We start from the raw sequence: 19,263 nt of genomic DNA, 5'->3' as shown, positions 1-19,263 counted from the left end.
TAAGCATTTTGATCTTTTTTTAATCTTTCTTTTCATGGTTTGAAAAAGGTTCACATAAGGCAAGTATTCCAACGGTCTGACAAGACGTAAATCTGGGTTACATTTTAAGGCTAACTTACGGGTTTCAATCATGCATGTAGTAACGTGATACGTCCCAGAAAATGTAAATTGATAAGCCTGTCGCAGCCTTCCGTGATTTTCTACTTGATACCATTAGGTAGCAAAAAAGTCACTCCAAGGCAAAGGCATTAGAAATATCAGGGAAGAAATCTTTAAACAATTATTTTTCTGCTCGTTTTGTAAAAAAGAAAGTAACGCGTTACTCAAGGCCTGCTGATTACTATCACTTTTATCCATTTATTTATTTTCGGGGGAGAAATGGGGATAAACAAATGATGATAATATATTCATTGCAATCATATGCATGCACTTGCTCCCAAAAGTAAGTTTCGCATCTTGTGCATTTTAAAAACTCGGGGAAGAAACCTTTATGCAATTATTCTTTCGCTCAATTAAAAAAGAAGAAAGCAACGGTAACACGAGGGCTAAAAACCCGTTCCGTTACCATTACTTTTGCAGAAAAGTAACGTATTACCGGTAGCGTTAATCAATCCCTGCTTTGACCTAAAAGGTTCATGATTCCCTCAGGGGCTAGGCGAAAAGTGAAAATAATTGCTTTGGAGGTCGAAAAAAAGGAACAAAAACATGGTCTTTTCTTTTTTGGGCGGGGGGTCTTTACATTAACACCATTTCGAGATTGAATGGGATTGCAATAAGTCTTTCGAAAACAAGAACAAACTTCTTAAATTCGTAACAAAATGGTTCCTCTTGTTTCCAAAAAAGGTAATTCTCGACGCCAACATATCCGTCCATTTTTAATAGTTCATGCACAATTCACTATCATTTCAATCACGAAAAGATAAACTCGACTCTAAATGATTACTTCCTGCCAAAAATGAACCTTCTTAACCTTATTTTAAATAGTAGAAGCGGTTTCGTGGACAGTATAAATAAATATAAACCACAACTAAAAACGAAGAGTGTTCAAGTCAAATAAGTGTAGGTGTATTTTTTCAGAATGTATTGTTACAGTATAAGGGTATATTAGATACTAGAACGATATATAGCTTTAGATTTATGTTCAACTTTGGGCCTCACAGAAGGCTCTGAATTGACATTGATACACACATTATTCATTCATTCATTCACAAACATTGAGCAGAAAACAAATTTCTTTTAATATGAAAATATTGCATCACGTGAGATATAATGTATCATGGCCTATAGCTTCCGACAATTCAATTTTTGTGGGGTCATCAAAGTGAAGATTTTCATTCGAATGTATTCACAGGGACGAGGAAGTATGAGGAAAACTCAGGATGCTTCAGGTTGTGCTCAAGCTCCGTAGGCTTGATCGTAGAAATCGGGTTCATCCTCCAACATCACTTGACCAGCCTTGGGACCGTCCAGCTAAATGAAGAAAACAATGCATTCATTAGCGTTGAACACTTTGTTAGCCATTTGCTTCAAATTGGATTGAGGCACTTACCGCGTCCAGTTCTCGGGGCGAGAATAAGTATTTCAATGACATTCGATATGGAATCATGGCTACCACAAAGAACGGGAAAGCCAATGCCAATTGGGTGGATTTTACCACCCACAACACAGCCAATCCCAAAACTTGAAGAACGGTATACAGGTGCATTTTCCATGTTTTCACCTATGAGAGAGAAGTAAGTGAGCATTTATCACAAAACCTGGACGTCATGATTGCCTCTAATAAAAAGCTTACCCTTCTGACGTAAGAGACTTGAGGATGATGCTTGACCGGCATTAACAGCAAGGTGATCCGATCAAATAGTTGGATGCCATTGATCGAGGACACACCCATGTAGAGGAACACTCCAAAGAGGACAGCAAATGGGACCAATTTCAACGCCGGAGACAACAGTACCGAAAAGCCGAGGAGAATCGACACCACAGTACCCGACACCCTTTGATCTTGAGAAACAATTTCATGGTAGATTACAACAAGCTGTCTTTGGGAGAAAATGTAGATCCTTACCCAACACCATCACCACTTTCGGAGACTCTCCGGGAGCGTGAGTGGTCGACATCACAGTAAGAGCCGACACGTGAGCGACTGCCCGCACTGTGGCCGCACAAATCCAAGGCCCGCCGAAAAATGACGACAGACAGTTGATAAGGCACAACAAGACAATGTCCCAATGGACACCACCACCTTTCCTCGAAGTCTTTTCCATCATGATGAGTCTATATCAAATAAGATATATAAATAAATAAATGAATAAATTTTCTCGTCTTGAAGTGCTGGGATTCCAATCCCAGCAGCGGTAAGGAAGTCCGCCAAAAAAAAAATTGCACACTAATGCGGCAAATAATTACAAAGATCATTTTTGTATCTTAAGACGCTAAAAATCTTCTTTCCCATGCGCCACATCTATGATTTAAATAAAGTTACGTAAAAATCATTTCTCACTTAAATATCTTTGTCAAAAGACTGAAATTTCATCAAGCCACACTTGGAAACCAAAAATCGTGCAAAAAAACAAGGATGGATGTATCTGCTATTATACTCACTCGCAGATATGGGTCTCCATGAAGAGCAATAAATAAAGCAAAATGGCAGGTACAACGGCAACGAAAGGTGCCCACACGGGAATAGCCTCTTCCAAACCCAAAGGGGGAATGAGCCATCCTCGTCGCTCTGGGCTAGTTACTTGAACACCAGCGGGAACATCCAACTTCTGGGTAAACGTGTCGTCAATGAAATAATCCATGGCCACCATTATCACAATGGCAATTGGAACACCGAAATCGCCCAAGGCTCGACGGATCTGCAAGGTGATTACAATGGGTTGGCATATTGGAACTGGACGCATCCCTTGAGATCTTGCCTTACCGTCCGACCCAAGTATTTCCCGTTTCGGAAGACCCTAAGGAAGTAGGCAATGAAGAAGGTTCCAAACATCAGAATGGCGGACAAGAGGGCCGTGTTGGGCTCCTTCTTGATCACTTGAACATTTTCTTCGTTCTCCAACGCGGTGATGTTGCCTCCAGCGTGCTCAGCGCAATAAGTGTCCAAAGACATCAACGGATGATTCCCAAAAATCTATGGGGAGAGGAACACGGAGAAGTTAAAGTCTGCTGAGTCGTACGTGTTAAGTACGTAACTTCTACTTACAAGCACAACTTTTTTCAAGGCCTCGAAGATGAAAAGCAATGAGACGAGGGAGGCGAAAATGTCCTTGGTAAACTTGGTGAAGAACTTGACAAGGGTGGAGCCTTGAAACAAGGCCACCACCAAGGCGATGATCACTATCCAGACTCCGATCCAGACTCGCCAGGCCAGGAAATCGATGCCTCCATTAGTGGCAAAGCCGAAGAGAGCCTCATCGTACAATAAGACAGGTCCAGTGACTCCGGTGATGATCAAAGGCTGTCCCGCAAATAAGGCAAACATCAAGCCCCCGACAGCACTCATGATCAAGGTTTCTGGGATGCCGATCAGACCTTTGGACTTGTCCGCGGTCAACCCGCCAAAGGCAATGGCTCCCGAGAGACAGGCAAAGTAGATGAAAATCGTGGCAGCCAAACATTGGGTGTTCAAGCCATCTTTGAAATCCGAGAGATACCAGGGGAAGCGACGTTTCCAGTCGTTAATCACGCCTCCAAATGGAGTCTTGGTCCTCACCAGAGGGTCGTTGAAGGGAGTCTTTTTCTTCTTGTCATCATCATCGTCGCCATCATCTCCGTCGCCGTCGCCAGGGGTGATTATGGGGGCTTTCTCGGCAGATTTCATCTCCAGAACTTTCTTGCGATTTTGGCGACGTTTACGCATCTCCTTGATTTCATTTATGGACAGAAGATTATTACTGTCCCAATCGCCAGGAGGTAAAACCACGGACTCGTCCAAAAAATCGTTGATGGCGGAGAGCAATTCTCGCCTCTCATCAATCTTGTAGCACACTGTGTGGAATTTCTGAAACAAAAACCCACAATTTGCGATTACTGGATGGACCAAGAGAAATTGGATCCAACTTCGGAACATACCGGATTGGACATCAATGTCGAGAAGGATCGACCAATCTCGTGGCAATCCATATCCTTACTAGGCTTGGGGGTGAGGAGGATAAAGATGAAACGCACGGGGAGGGGCACCTCCAATGCGTTGGGCATAATAATACCCTCGGCTAAACGGACCAAGGCAGAGATGGGCTTCGTCACGCTTTCCAAGGAACCCACCAACACGATGGTGCCCTCCGTTCCGACCTTGATCTTTCGGAGGATATGCTCTTTCTTGCTTTGAGCCATCCGATACAAATCACCGGCGGAGCTATTCGAAGGTATTTCACCGTCCTCCGGGATATTGAGCACCAAATGATCCAAGTCTTTGCCAGACGAAGCATCCAGACCATTGTCTGGAGCAATGAAAGTCTTGGCCTTGGAAATTTGCACGTTGGATTTATTCTGATCAGTCAGAAGGCTCTGAAAAGGGTGGAAAATGGTGTTGATTGAACCGATTCAAATAGGCTTGACATCGCTCCAAATGCAATTCACTAAGCGACTAGAAAACTACGTACACCTCTCCAAGAAGGAAAACCCCAACTACAGAGAACGCTCGCTAGCATAGAAAAATGGGTACACATCCGGAAAGTATGTAAAAAGATCAACTCTACGTAGAGACCAGGCACGCGTTTGTGGTATTGATGTACAATGCAACCCCGATGGGGCCATACCTCTCGCTCTTTGACGGATTTTAAGGCGGATTCTTGCTTCGCGATCTGCCTTAAGTACATGGCAGAGGAATCCTGCCTGGCGAAGGAATCTCGAGAAAATGATCGAAACCAACGCAAGGGATTCACCATCGCTTCTCCGTCGTCCGAACGGGCAGCCTCCGAGTCGCTCCCCAAGTTCTGGTTTCGTTTTTATTAGGAAGGTTAGAGGTTTGTTTAGTCGGTTAGCTTTGGCATATGATGCATATGATTTAGTGGAATGGTTAAGCGGGATTATCAGGCTAATAGGTCTCACCTGAAGCGAGCGCTGACTCATGTTCTTCTTCATGGCTCCAAACTTGAAAGTCGCGTGGTCCGTGACATACTTGTGCCGATAGGTGAGCACGCGAATGATATCGCCCTTTTGATCCTCTTCAATGTCACCTAGGACACTCCATTCTTCGACCACGCGATATGCCACGGCGGGAATATCCCTGGCCTCCAGATCCAGGATGAAAGCACCTAATAGTAAAAGTGTTCCATATGAATATGAGGTGATCTCACTCGAGACCTCAAAATCCAACTTACATCCTTCCAACGCCAAGCGAAGATTGATCAACGAGTGAAAGGAGAGGGATGACACGTGAGCCTTGCCCCATCGCTCGGCTCCCTCTTCCCTGTCCTCCTCGTATTTGATCCAACGAGCCATCTCGATCCACTCCTCACCTTGGAGCTCGTCCATCTCCACGAACAGATCATGAGGAGAGTGGTCATACACTTGCTGTACCGTACATCCGCTGGAGCCGTACAGTCTCCACGAACAGATCATGAGGAGAGTGGTCATACACTTTGGCTTTCTCGCCATACAGTTTCTCAACCATCTAAGATCAAGGGAGTGGAATCGAGGATGTCAATGAGTTAAAGGATAATCCAACATGAAATAGGGACTTCCTTACCTGGTTGATTTCCTTGCTTTGCTCGTAAGTTTCCGGCGTCCCTTTCACTTGGAACGTGGATGCACCTTTCTTGATTTTATGTCGAGAGTAACCGGGCAAGTGGTCCATTCTATGGGAGGCCATGTCCTCCACATCCCTGTACTCTAGATTCCTGGCTTCTTCTTCCTCAGTGGGCAGAGCCATGTCCTCCATTTGAAGCTCAGAGCCACGGGTTCGCCGCAAACTCAGGTCCGTTTCGATGGACATGTGCCGACTACCCCGGCGACTCTTCTTATGGCGTTTCCGCCGTTTTTCCTCACGGTCTTCCTCATCGTCATCCACATGAGATTCCTCATTATGAGAGGATTGGCCCGGTCCTCCAAAGGACACCTTCTTGTCCATTCCAAAGCCCCAACTCTCGTCATCACTCCGATGGGCAAAGTCCTTGCTCTTGGTTCGTTTGATTTGCCGATGACCTTGTCCTTCCTCGTCACTGGATTCCATGGCAATACTGAATTGAGCCTTGGTCTTCTTCTCTTCATTGTCAGAGCCAGAGGACTCCACTTTTTCAGTGCTTGTAGGCTAAGCAATAACAAAACAAGTTACAACTTATGCTAGTTTAGTACCCAATCCCAAAAAGGCTTTACCTGCATTTCAAAATCCCCACGAAGACCTTCGTCATCTTGGATCGTCGGAAGGGTCTTAACGTCTGAATACTTCTTCAGACGCTTCCGTTCCTCGGAGACAGTTTCCAAAGGCCGTCGATCTTTCTTGGTTGTTCGAATGGCTTGATCGGTTTCAGCTCGTTTCAGTTGGCCAGTCTTTAATCTGGACATGACCTGGTGGAAGTGAGGATAGGCTTGACGATCATGGGCTAAAATAAAAGAGTACCAAGGAATGTCAGTGGAGTTCCATTGGAGATGACCTAAACCGAGTTAGCTACCCACCAGCTTCCTGTCCCATGACTCGAGCTTGCATTCCCGTGGCGGTCTTGGACCGTTGAAGGCCAGAATCTAGAAGAACCCAAACGATCTAATAATGATTTCATTTTGAACAATTACTCATTTTCTCTCCAGTTACCCGTGACGGGGGGTTCCACGAATGAAGAAGATCGTTGGAAAAACGGCTCATGGGACAACTCGGCCCCGCCTTCCGTAGCCAAAGTGGCCGCCATGGTGACCAAGGCCCCCGCCCCCATAGCTTGCAGGTCCGTGGGGGCAGTGGCAGTCCGGTATTGGCGAGCCCTCTCATCGACATTGCCTTGAGAATCCGGATTGAGTTGAGCGATATCGAACTTGTCTGGATGAAAGATCTTGTCACACTCGCGATCTAAGTCAGCATTGGCCTGAAATCAATAATTCGGTTACAAATGTAGATGTGTATTCGAAAATACCACTGGCACTTGAAGGTACTTGAATAGGATGATTAAGGTGCAAAGGTGAAGTCCCGTGCCAAATATTTTCTGAATAATTTTACGTTTGGCGCGTTAGTATCATTCAACACAGGAAACTTGTTTTCAATCGGTTTGAATTAGGTAAGGGTCTCTGTATTTCTATAAGGAACTCGTAACGAGTTTTGGTATTATCAATCGTTGTTACCTTGCCATTCAGTGATAAAATCGTCATGATAAATGGGCGAACTAATGAAATCTGTATTTCGTGCGTCTCCGAGTTTTGGTGAATATTCATAGCCCAATTGAGTTTAATCGAGTCATATTAGAAGCTCTTTTCTTACAAAAGTATAAATGCTGCTTCCCATGGCTTTAATTGCCTGTTAATAAACGAACAAATTACAATTGTCACTCATCCTTCTTAAGAACATAACAATCTTCCTAGAAAAACTTCCTTGATTTCAAGGTTGCAAGGCGATATTTGCCACATTTCGCGAATGTTCAAGAAAAGTATGACAAAATACTTGAGAAAACTCGTGAAAACCAGGAAGATCCGACATGGAAAATGAATAACGTGAAAACACTCAAAGTACAATAAAACGAAGTTTTTAATAACCAAACGTAACTTAATAGTCATCTATTCTCATTATTCAGTGATCTATGCTTCACTTCTTCAAATACTTGTGCGATGACAAAACTAACATCTATCTAGATATTTTTCAATCACATAATCATGAATAAAGGCAAGTGTTAGGGCAGTGGTAGTAAAACCTATACGCCAGCTGGACACAACTTGACGAAATCAACAACTCTCGAAACATTTGAGGATAAGCTTGATGTGTTAACTCAAATTTGTTGGGTGAATGAAATATCATTTCAAAGTAACAATGATAAAGCTCTCCATGATATCAACGGTTAGAAAGCTCAATAAAACCCAGAGTGTCAAATTTAACCCCCTAAGAAAGTGAGCATTTTGTCCAAGACGTTGTTTATTGATCAATGTGCCCGGTTCTGGTATATACAGTAACCATGTTACGTCGCAATTACTTCTGGACCAGTCACTACCATCCCTATCTCGAAGTTGGTCGCCACTCTCGTGGCCACCAGTTAAAAGGTCGCGTACTTCATATCTCTCGTTCAAATTAAACGCAGCCCATTCAAAGTACTCCTGCACGTCTTCTTCCCTGAAGTTCCAACGGTGAAACGGAGACCCATAAGCGGGCCAGTCAAGTCGCCATGTGTACCCAGGTGGGTGCGTTGGCGATCTGTTTTTGACCGCCTGTGGAGAACCCCGAAACCGGTTTGACTCGGCGCGTTCATCAACACCTCCAACCCAAAAGTTGTTCTGCCTAAAAGCGTATGCAGTACCTATCTATTCTCGAGAACAAGCCCCAACCAATCTCTTTCTTGGCGAGGGCTTGAGAATGGGGCCCTGGGTCCACATGTTTTACCTGTAGGTTGTATTGTGCTTTTTTTCATATTGGATCAAGCCTGCCCATTTCAGTTCACGTGAAGGTCCTTCCGAAACGAAAATTCTAGAATATGCATTCAAGGGCAACAAGATTTTCTTCCACACAGCTAAACTTGACTCGGCTAATGAAGAAAGCTAACCTATCTGATTCGGGAAGGTTTAATAAAAATAATAAAATGGTCTAGCTGCTATCACGAATTTGCATGTCTATCGATACTTTCTTCTTTTTTGTTTTTTTTTGTCTACTTTCTTTTCAAAATGCACTTTTCTATTTGAAAACCTTTCTGTCTGTCAATATAGCAACCTTGACGTGTAACCTCGAGTAATGACCTGCAGCTAAAGGACACGTGGAAGTAAATCATTAGAAATTGGACTGAAAAAATCACTCGGAAAAAACCTGGGGGACAAGTGATCAACCTGATCAAAAGTGGTGTCGAATTACCTACTTGGAATGTTATATTACATTGCCTGTATTTCAGGCCACTGAAACGCTATGAGATCCAATGCCAAATCCGCTCGAAGTCGTCGAATCATCGGAAATGTAAGTTAAATGTGATTAGAATTACCGACGACCTACCTCAGATCGAGACTGCAGATTCGACTCGGAAGCCGAATCGGGTCCGGAGGATCCTTTTTTCCGGCGAACCCAATCCATGGTTGTTCGTTTCAAAAAACCAGAGCGATGAAGGTCAGACGAGAAAAAATAATCTGGACACTGAACTTGTCTTTTGAACGTACACTGAGGTGTTAGTCTATGGTTGCTTAGTTAAGTTGGTTGAAAAGAAGTTGGGAGTCGAACAATCGTGAGAGAAATCCAAGTTTCAGCCAAAGGCCCCAGGCATGATGTCCACCTTACTTTAAAAAACTTGGAATCAATTCGAAGGTAAACACGCGACCAATGTCAAATTGTGCAATTTGATCAATGTTCACGATGATCTATGCCAGCGTCAAAATTCTTGGTGAGTGAGTGAGCGAGAGACGCTTGTGATTCTCCACGAGGAATTCCTCCCGAAGTCAATGTGTCTTCGGTGATGGTCAATATTAGACTGACGGATTCCTGCCAAGCACCTCGCTAGTCTCGAGGGGGGTCATCGTCATCAACAAGCAGGGAATTCAAGGGGACCACGGCACCGTTCTGGGGCCAGCCCAACAACCTGGGTGTACGGCTCAAGTGGATATCTCGGCCCTTAGGTAGTAGACCGTCCAACAGGTTGAACGGAATATGATTGCAACCTAGCGCTTTCTCAAGAAAGACACTCTTTGCACAAAGTCTTAACTACAAACAGTAAACAACATTTCGAGCGTTGCGAGAGGGGTTTATCCCAAAATTCTTTGGAATCATTCTAATTTAAAACGTGGTGTTCAATCACAGAATTCAACTTTGCCTTTTCACAACATTTGAAGATGAAGGGTAGGACTGCATTTGCTGATACAAAAGCCATATAGTTCAACTTTTTGCAGGCTAGCTTTGCTTTGCAAGATAATACAAAAAAATTCGTTTTTTCCAACTGCAAATGATGCAAATGCAGATGCAAAATGCATCAATTTGCAAATGCAAAACTGCAAAAACTACAAATGAAAAAAACATCCCACAAAACTCAAAACTTGTGCAAATCTACTAATGCGCTCAGCGCCTGAATCAACTGATCTTCATGTATGTTATGAATTCACTATAGACTTTTCCTAACGTTTCATCTATTCTACACATAGAAAAAACCATTTTCATCAAAACAACGAAATAAAATTGCGCCGATAGTTCAAGATTTTTGCGATATTTAATTTTTTCACTCATCAATCTTCAAAAATTAACTAATCTTGATCACAAATATGAGCAATCTTCCGGATTTCCTCAATTCGTCAATCTTCTCTACCCTCTATGAACTAACAAATTGTTTCAATAAGACTAATCTTTGGTAAACTAAACCATTTAACATTGATCGTCTACCACCTAATCCATATTTTCAAATTATGCAAACATTTTAAATAATACGTTAAAGGGGCAGGTCTGTCTTATACAGTGTCTCTGTGCGGTCCAGCCGGACCTGAACCTGCATCTTCAGTTCGATCGAGTGCCTTCCAAACGCTGAACTGAACACATGAATAACTCCTTGTTAGAATGGTGGTGGACACGGGCAGCAATGTCGGGAGGCATCCGAACAGGTACCTCTTCATTGGAATGTGGCTGATCTCTCGAATTAGGGATTTACCCCCGAAACGTTTTTCCCCAAGACTGACTCACCTACGACCGAATGCTACCGTAATGGTGACAAAGTTCATCCATACCTCGCGTATATCGCCTTAGCCCGATGTCCAAACTATTCTAACCTTATTCTACTCTAGCTAGCCCGGTTCTAGATATCCAGAATTGGCGAATGATTTCGACGCTAACCTTGTCTTCGAGAATCGAACAGGGCCCACCCAAATAAGGTTCTGCACCACAACCGTGGCCGTGAGAGAGCGATGGGAAGGTGGAAGGAGGCACTTGGGCTACTCTACGTACTCCAGGTACACGTTCATTCACAAGTATACTCTCAAGTGGCTAGGGTACAAATCGGGCACTTCGGGCAACCTTGGCCTCCTCCAGAAGCCAAAAAAGCTCCTTCCACTACATCATTAATGACATGGCAGACACGAGATGCTCAGGCGTACTGTATCAATGTTGAATTACTTAAGGTCTCATACTCACCAGACTACAGTAAAAGTAAAATGACGAGTCTCCGACTGTCACCTAAGATGGGGGATTGTAAAAATGGAGGCTCTATAGTAGAAATTAATTAGTAATAACCTGAGATCGAAAAGTGCAACGAATTCAGATCATTAAGAAGCACACCATCCTTCAAATGGGTGTTGGGATTAATTTACGTAAATTGACAGGGCCCATCTTCAAACCAGTTGGTACATTCATTATAAAACCCCGTGACAAGTCTATCCGATTATATCAGAGCAGGTTCCACCAACTGAGTCTGGCGAGCAAGCTTACGTAAAAATTTCTGAATGTACACACGTACACGAGGGCTTCCAAAAAGTTGCTCAGATGAGCGATACATATCCTGTCGCTCTGGAATCGAGCCTGTCTACGTAAACCGAGAAGCATCGTCGTGTTGAGGTGAAGTGTGGCGGCGGGCCACCACATCATATACTATAATAATGGTCAAGACGCAAGACGGGTCTCTGAGCACCTTGCATAAACGATCCAAGGTGTGTAGAGCTGTTATTTCGACCAGGAACGGGTACTCCCCAAAACCGGTGAGGGCATATCATACGCGACACGTTACCCAGAACGTAAACATTGACACTCTGGGTCAGGTTCAGAGTACGCGTACTATCCTCTTGATTTAAGGATATGCGGCTAGTATAGTAGGTACGATTTTGTACAAAAAGTGCTGGCCTAACAGTACTTAGGAGGAGGACACCTTCTTGAATACGTTCTGAGCCTATTTTGAACGTCTCATTCGTCGCATTTTCAATGTTAAGTAACAGGTACATCTGACTAGAAAGGGACCACCTTCGGAATAACTTTAAATGGGATAGGGTAAGGATTCAAGGGTAAACCCAAAAGCCAAATATGAAAGAGAAAACAATTCACGGGGCTTTACTTGAACGGCAATACAAAAATGACAGATCCTTTGTTGTCTCTCTTCAACCAGAAATATCCGCGACGAGGGAACCGCAATAACTGATACCGATAAATCTAGCGGACCGAGTGATATTTCCACTTTACTTGGTTATGGTTAGTCTTGTACGCATGGTTTACATTGCACTGAAATGTGAACACTCGTTATCTGTGCCGGTATCTCTTCAGCTACGTAAACTTGATTGTAGATGTGCATTGACAAGGCCAACAATCCGATAGCCTCACTGTTCTTGATGGTCTTTGGTCTGGCCACAAAGACCTAAGAATAGTTTTGTTTCACCTTCTGGGAAGTGTCAATGAGCCATACGCCAAGGCCAAACGATTCAGAAATGCACCAGGGCTGTTGAGGGGCTTTTTTAATCTATAAGAGCCTTTTTCACTTTCCTTAACCATACTGGGCTAGGATTATTGAAATTGCATTTCCATTCTGCGAGTAAAATGCGGATTCGATTGAACCGACTGACCGAGCTATGATCTTGTTTACGAGGCCGAACAAAACTCTTTAAATTGTGCAAATGCTAAAGGACCATGTTGTTGGATTAAAGAATTTAGTCTTTTGCTAAAAGACTTTTTTGATTTTGATTTTTTGATTAGATTTCGCATTTCGCACTCGTAACAAATGGTGGTTAATCGTACATTTCCTCCTGGGACCTGGTAGCAATCGATCGAAAACCTGCATTCTAAGTTGAACTCTCATATTTGGAGAGCAACATCAGTAGACAATTGACTATTTCGCAAAATCAATAATTCTGTTCAGAAATAACAACTTTTCGGTTTCTCAAGATGTCAATATTTTTGACGTTACCTCTTTTTTCAATTCCTAAAAGTATACCGAGAACACATTTATATTGTTTATTTGCTTAGCCCTGCATTACTCCCATTCTTGGCCCTGCTTGTTTGGCTAAGGCAAGAACTCCTCCAATCTTGAGTTCTTCTTGGCCAAAGCAGTGAAAATGCATAATAGGAAAAAAAATTGTTTTCTAAATTTGAACTACGTCAACGGTATCAATTTTGTGTGGAAAACATGGCTCATGCCCTTTTTTAAATTTGAAACTTAGGAGGCAAAAGGCATATCTAAAAAGTCAAAATAGATATATTCAGGGAAAATATATTTCGAATTCGGACGAAGTTTCATTATTTGAATTACGTTGCTCGTTTGAAAAATCAAACGTAAGAAAACTGATCTGTTGACTTCGGTTTTATTTTTTCCGCTGTTATTTGAAACTGTCTGCGAAAACGTTTCAAAAATGATTTTAAAATATTTACAGAGAATTAGTATTAAATGTATTACCTTCTTCTTGAGTACGAATTATTTAGATATTTCTCATCCAAAGTCGAGATCTTCTCTTGGATTCAGCAAATGATTTTCGAACATTTGCGACCATGACACAAAAAGGCACCATGGAAAAACAGCAGCATAAAAACCTTCCCTGTCAGAACCCTTTGCCTAAAGTCATAGATGGATAAGGGGAGAGGTGAGAAATTTGGTGTAACATATTCAAGCAAAAGGAAGATTTTGCTCTGAGTCGGGTCTTTTAGTCCAACGGAATTTTAATGAGGAGATACAAACAAATAAAGAAGGGAAATATGCCAAGATTTGAAACCCCAAACCTATTTATTGTTGTTAAAAGCAAGCATAACTTTTAGCCCTGAGCTTCCTTCTTTAGGATATTTGAAAACATAAAAAAATGAAAATTTCTGTTAAGACTGCCTAAAAGCTTCAAGTCTCCTTAGTTGCCAAGGGAGAAACGAAAATTTAAATGCCCCTCTGGAGCGTGAAAAAAAGGAATGAGTAACGAGTATTTTTTTTGTTTTTGGATCGTTGCAATTACACCATTTCCAAATGTAATGTTATTATAGTTCCTTTTTCAAAAAGAGTTACAAATTATTGTAATTTCGTTACTCCAGACCTGGCTACAGCCTTTTCATTTACCTATCATTAGCCTACTGTGGCTAACTAGTTTTTGGCACGTAATAGTTTTTTGTACTTTCCCTGAATTAATATTCTAATCTTATCTACTTTCAAACATGTTTTGGCCAATAATTGTTCCTTTTGTATTTTTAACAAAGATATTTTTTTAGGCAATTAGAAGTCTGTGCATTTGAGCAAAAATTTCACAGAATTTATTACCATTGTGAGACGGGGGGGCATGTAAAATAGGTTTTATTGCTTTCTTGTTTTAAGTCAACGTTTATTGTTGTTGAATAGTGTTACTCAAAGACGTTGGAGCTCAAGTGTGTTTTGTAGATTTCAAACCATTTCACCTTCTTGATCAAAAAATAGAATTAGAAGCTGTTGGCCTCTTATCAGGTTTTCAAACTCGTACTTTCGGGTTGGGAAAATACATTCAAAACAAAATGCAAAGTGTACCTTCTTTAAGGTACGTGTAAAATCCCTCCCGTCAGATCATTGGTAATTTCACTCTCCGCGGAACATTGCAAATGTCTTTTAACCGGCCATAATATAACGAACGGATGTTCAGTGAAGAGCTCGAATCAGAGATCTGGTTGAAACAAGTATACATACACCAACGGCATCAAGTCTACGTCAGTTCAAAAATGATATGCCGCACGCAAACGACGATTAAATTCATCATGAGTTGCTAAGTTTCGATTGAAGAGACATTTTGACATAAGAACAGGTATCAAATTGTTTTGTTAATGAGGTAAGCACACAATTGCAACTTAAAATTTCCAATTAGTTCTTACCGCCGTTAATAGGTGGAAAATACGGTCTTGAAAGAGGAGTCAACCCAAGCATTCCAATACGGGATCTCAAATTCAAACATTCCCCGTGACATGGTCCCTTTATTATTTAAATAGCTAAGACTAAAAGTTTCTGCATGGAAAAACTAGTATCATAACGTACTAAATGCTGGTCCCAAAGAGACAAATAAACTCGATTACACACACACGGGGTAAGAGTAACATCACTTGTATTGACAGTGAAGCCATTCCTGTGTGGCATACATTCGCATCATGATTCCATGAGGCCCATTCAGGTGTATTATTTTGCATCTCCGTTTCGGGGGGACTAGAGGCAAAACTTTTTGAGTCAAGTTCGTTAGATTGCCTAGTTTCTCACCCAAACTGGAGTAGTTAAGAACTTGGAGCAAATCGTACATAATCAATTCGGTTAAAATTATTTCACAAAACTGGCATTACATTAGATAAAACTTACATTCAGGGTGGATATTAATTAAGGGCCACATTTGGTGCCCTCTGAAGTCTTACTTTCTAGTTCACAAGAAAATCAAGGACCATTTCATCTTCACCGGAGATTTTCTTGTTAGTCCTACACGTTAATTTCAATGATAGTCTTAAGTGGTTCAAAAAATCAAATCCAGTTCAGTGGAACCAAACGCCTGTTTCAAATACCACAATAAAATCATGAAGATAACTTTCAGCTCTCAATGGCTTCGACTTTTCACTTAATTTAGAGAAATTGTGGAGCAGAAGGGCGACTCGATATCTTCTGAAATGAAACCAATCACTTAAGAGGTTCGTCAATAATCCAAGAATTAGCAATGAACAGAAACTTTACGGTCATACAATATTGACAAACCTATTGGGATATCGTGGATGATCCCATTTCTGCTTAAAGGAGAATGGTAACCTTAAGATCACTCGGCTGCCTGAAGATAAAGCACGAGAAAAGCTCATGCCCGAAAATTTTGGAGTTTTGAGGCCAGAGTCAAGTCTATAGGCATGCTGAAGGCCGTCAAGAAGCCGAGGGGAGTAAGCAATAAGGGCCCTTATTTGCAACGTCACACGGGCCAAAGAAAACGGGAAGAGGTACGGTAGATTGCTAAATAAACTGATCTTGCCTTGCCTTGAACGCAATTTCTTTTCCCGACATTATGTGACCCGGGTCATTAATTAAAAATAAGATTTTGATATCATTAGCCAAAAACAACACAAACGCATTATAACTCAATAAAGAGGAATCGGCCCAATCAGCCCTTTCTTTGGCGGAGGCTGACTCACAAAGCGCCCTCTGAAGTGCAGAACGTAAACCATATTTCGTGCAGCGTAAGAGGGCTATGTTTTCGGTGTCTATCCTCGAACCATTCAAAAGTGAAGAAAAGCAAATCCGTATAGGACAGGCCTGGCCAAGATCAGAGTTTTGAGATTTCTGGAGTTTTCTCTAGTCGGCCAAAACACCAGAGGGTTTTCAAAGCGTTATTAGGCTACAAATGAATCAAATATGATATGACACAAAGTTTTTAAGTCTTCCGCGATGAAAACTTTAGACTCAATATGACAAAAGGAAATGTTTGCAAGAGGGGTAAACATTTTCAGAAGCACAAAACTGGACCTTAATTTTTTTCCACCCAATATTTTTGATTGCCATGTTCAATCATGTAAAAATGTATTATCCGGATATCAAGATTAGCTAGATTATCTGGATTAACAAAGTGTATTATCATATCCTTCAAGACGGAGATGCAAGTATTCATAAAAAAGAAAAATTAAATAGAACAAAAATTAAAAAAATGTAAATTTCTGTAACATTCAAAATGTTAAAGTCAACCTCATTGGTCAACAACCAACTTGGCCAGAAGTCCACACAATAGTTTTCGCCGACAGTTTCTAAACTGCCGCAAAAAATTAAGATTTTTTTGAGCGGCTTCATCAACGCGAAAATATGAAAAATGCCAATTATTCTATATGATACATGCTTTTTGTAATGATAAGCATGTCTTGGGGCAAAAACAGTTAACACATAACTTGACCGTCTCTAAAAATCAGTATTTCCATATTCCATGGTCCGGAGCTCCACTAAAACTGTGACTAGGGTTAGAAAGAGATGGGTGGTTTCAATCTAAAAGATATTTCATATTAAGCTTCAGATTTTTACAGAACCTCATTCCTTTAAATACAACTGAGCATGATGAACTAAATCGGCACGTTAAAATCTAAATTGAACACTTGGTCGTTGTTTCCTTGAGAAGGTTCAGATTTTTCATCTGATTGAAACGTGAAAGCTGATCTTTTCTCGTGAAAATTTTATTGGTTTAGTCCAAATGAGCTGTCCTCGTCTGTGAAAAATAAACAATGGTCTACAGTACAGTACGGCGAAAGGTATCTCTGTCAATCATTGCATTATTACCTTTCTCTTCCTTGGTATCTTCTGTGATCGGAACTCGGACAGAGTTGCGGCTCGTTCCATTTTGGGTCTGGTCAAAATGATATCAAGTTCAAATCTTGCACAGCCCAAGGCTTAAGGCTCTATTCAAACTTCGAAGTTTCCAATCTCGAACCAAAATTCACTCAATTTTATCACTTGTTCTTCGAGGTCTATCTAGTTGAAAGGTTGCTCTTCATCTGCGTTTTTTGTTATGGACCTGCCATGACTCAGGGTGGTGGGGATGACAAAATGAACTTTGTTCAGGGATATATCAGGCTGGCCGGCCGCCGGCAATCGTATGAAGGCCACAAACGAAGCTCTGTAAACCTTGACGGTCCAATTCTCGAGAGCTTTCTCATGAGAGGGAATCCAGGAAAGGGGTTCCACGCGGCAATTCTAGGTCAACATGATGTTCTAAGGCAGAAGGTCTCGTTGGCGTTTGAAAAACGAATTGGAAAGGTGGCTCAGGGTAATTCGAGAGGGGTGCATGAAAAAAAACGTGTCGAAAATAGAATAGCTGAGTCGGAGCAAATTTTGGTCAGGATATTGCTTCTGTCATTCAATTGAACGAGGAAGAAACTTTCGACTTAGAGGTTGCGCGAGTAAATATTTTTCTTACCGGGGGAAATTATAGGCACTGAGACTTCGGTGTTGCTCGAGGTTGACACATCGCAGGGAAAGGGCAGACCTAGAGCTCTAGGCCGACCCATTTTTACAATATTGTAGTGTTAGCGGAGCCGGAACCAATCATACATGAATGAATATTTGCTCCTTCTTCGCTTTTCCAGACTCAGCTTGATACCTATTGGCTTAGCAAGTCCAATGTTAGCTAAATGTCCATTGGTAATATATCATAAATGTGTAAATAACAGGCTTGAATAGGCTGAGACCTCTTGATTTAAGAACTTTTTTTTTTTGCTAAAAGTGAATCCGTTACAAGAATTTGATCTTCTTCATTCATTAACTTAATACGTTTGTCGAAGTGTAAAAGAGCGTCAGTAGAGAAGAACCATGACTTTCTCTAGGTTTAATAACCCTTTATAATTCAACGAGTCATTTGTTACGTTCATTTCTGCTTTGGAAATTCAGCCCTACCTCCAGCGGTGCGCTTTTTTCGTTGCAATCCTGAGCCTAAATGTTAATGAACAAGACCGTTCATGTAGTTCAACTTAGCATTGCATTTATCCAAATCTTGGCTACGTTTTTTTTTTAGCAAGATCAAGTGCAAAATATGAAAACCACTCTTTTTGTAAATAGTCTTCAAAAATTTTTTAAAAAGAGTGTTGATAGTTCGTGGCATCTGAAATTTAGACCTTTGGGAGGAGGATGCATTTATGAAGTTGCAATATTGGCTTTAGTAAAGTTTGCAACACCCAATTTGAGATTTTGTGACACAAGTCTACCAAAATAAAACTGCAAAGAAAATAATCCATTTAGTACAGCCTCTTTTCAACATAACTGGCCATAACTGGCTGACACATAACAGTAAATTATTGATAGTTGACAAATTCATGAAATAAAGTATTGTAAATTTGATTATTTTAGTAACACTGTTTTGGCTCCATTGAAAATCAATCATAAAAACTCAGTGGCGTACAGAGTCTCAAATTTCACACTTACTTTTGATTGAAAACAATTCAAAAATCATATAGTCTGTGGATCAAATATTTTTAATTTCTTTATTATTGGGCCTGTTTCTTAATATTTTGCCTTTTTTTAAGAAAATATTATTTCTATATTTAACCACGAGCAATTGAATATTATCAGTGTCTCTAGTGATGAGAGTCCTGATTTAGCACCTAATAGTAATGCCGCCACACAAATAACTGAATTGATTTTTTCCCAAGGAATCTAGTCCAACTTCTAACCCCATACTCTTTATCAACAAACTTGATGTGTGAGTTGTTCAAACAATAAACAATAAACAAACAATTTTAATTGCATTCTTATTGCAGCCTATCACCCT

The 19,263-nt window shown here is 41.2% G+C and overlaps 1 protein-coding gene across 1 annotated transcript; it reads right to left on the bottom strand.

Annotated features, from left to right (window-relative positions):
- Window positions 1-1,043: 1,043 nt before the first annotated feature.
- Window positions 1,044-9,600, bottom strand: LOC131884806 (anion exchange protein 2-like). Its single transcript, XM_059232688.1, has 17 exons — window positions 9,110-9,600; window positions 6,752-7,016; window positions 6,619-6,684; window positions 6,319-6,545; window positions 5,693-6,253; window positions 5,587-5,617; window positions 5,325-5,516; window positions 5,053-5,258; window positions 4,761-4,937; window positions 4,075-4,509; window positions 3,206-4,003; window positions 2,924-3,133; window positions 2,602-2,858; window positions 2,066-2,274; window positions 1,793-2,001; window positions 1,550-1,720; window positions 1,044-1,470 (listed from the first exon to the last, which is right to left on the bottom strand). Exons 1-17 carry the CDS (start codon window positions 9,185-9,187, stop codon window positions 1,396-1,398), a joined length of 4,167 nt encoding a protein of 1,388 aa, XP_059088671.1. The 5' UTR covers window positions 9,188-9,600; the 3' UTR covers window positions 1,044-1,395.
- Between the last annotated feature and the right edge of the window lie 9,663 nt (window positions 9,601-19,263).

This window comes from Tigriopus californicus, chromosome 8 (assembly GCF_007210705.1).
Source record: "Tigriopus californicus strain San Diego chromosome 8, Tcal_SD_v2.1, whole genome shotgun sequence".
Lineage (NCBI taxonomy): Eukaryota > Metazoa > Arthropoda > Copepoda > Harpacticoida > Harpacticidae > Tigriopus > Tigriopus californicus.
This window is presented reverse-complemented; position numbering and strand designations above follow the sequence as displayed.

Bases quoted from the DNA above. Each gene is read 5' to 3' on its own strand.
- LOC131884806 (XM_059232688.1), bottom strand. From the start codon at position 9,187: ATGGATTGGGTTCGCCGGAAAAAAGGATCCTCCGGACCCGATTCGGCT. The intron at 6,546-6,618 runs GTGGGTAGCTAA...CTTTTATTTTAG, and splicing joins AGTCATGGGACAGGAAGCTG to CCCATGATCGTCAAGCCTAT. The intron at 5,259-5,324 runs GTAAGTTGGATT...TTTTACTATTAG, and splicing joins TCGCTTGGCGTTGGAAGGAT to GTGCTTTCATCCTGGATCTG.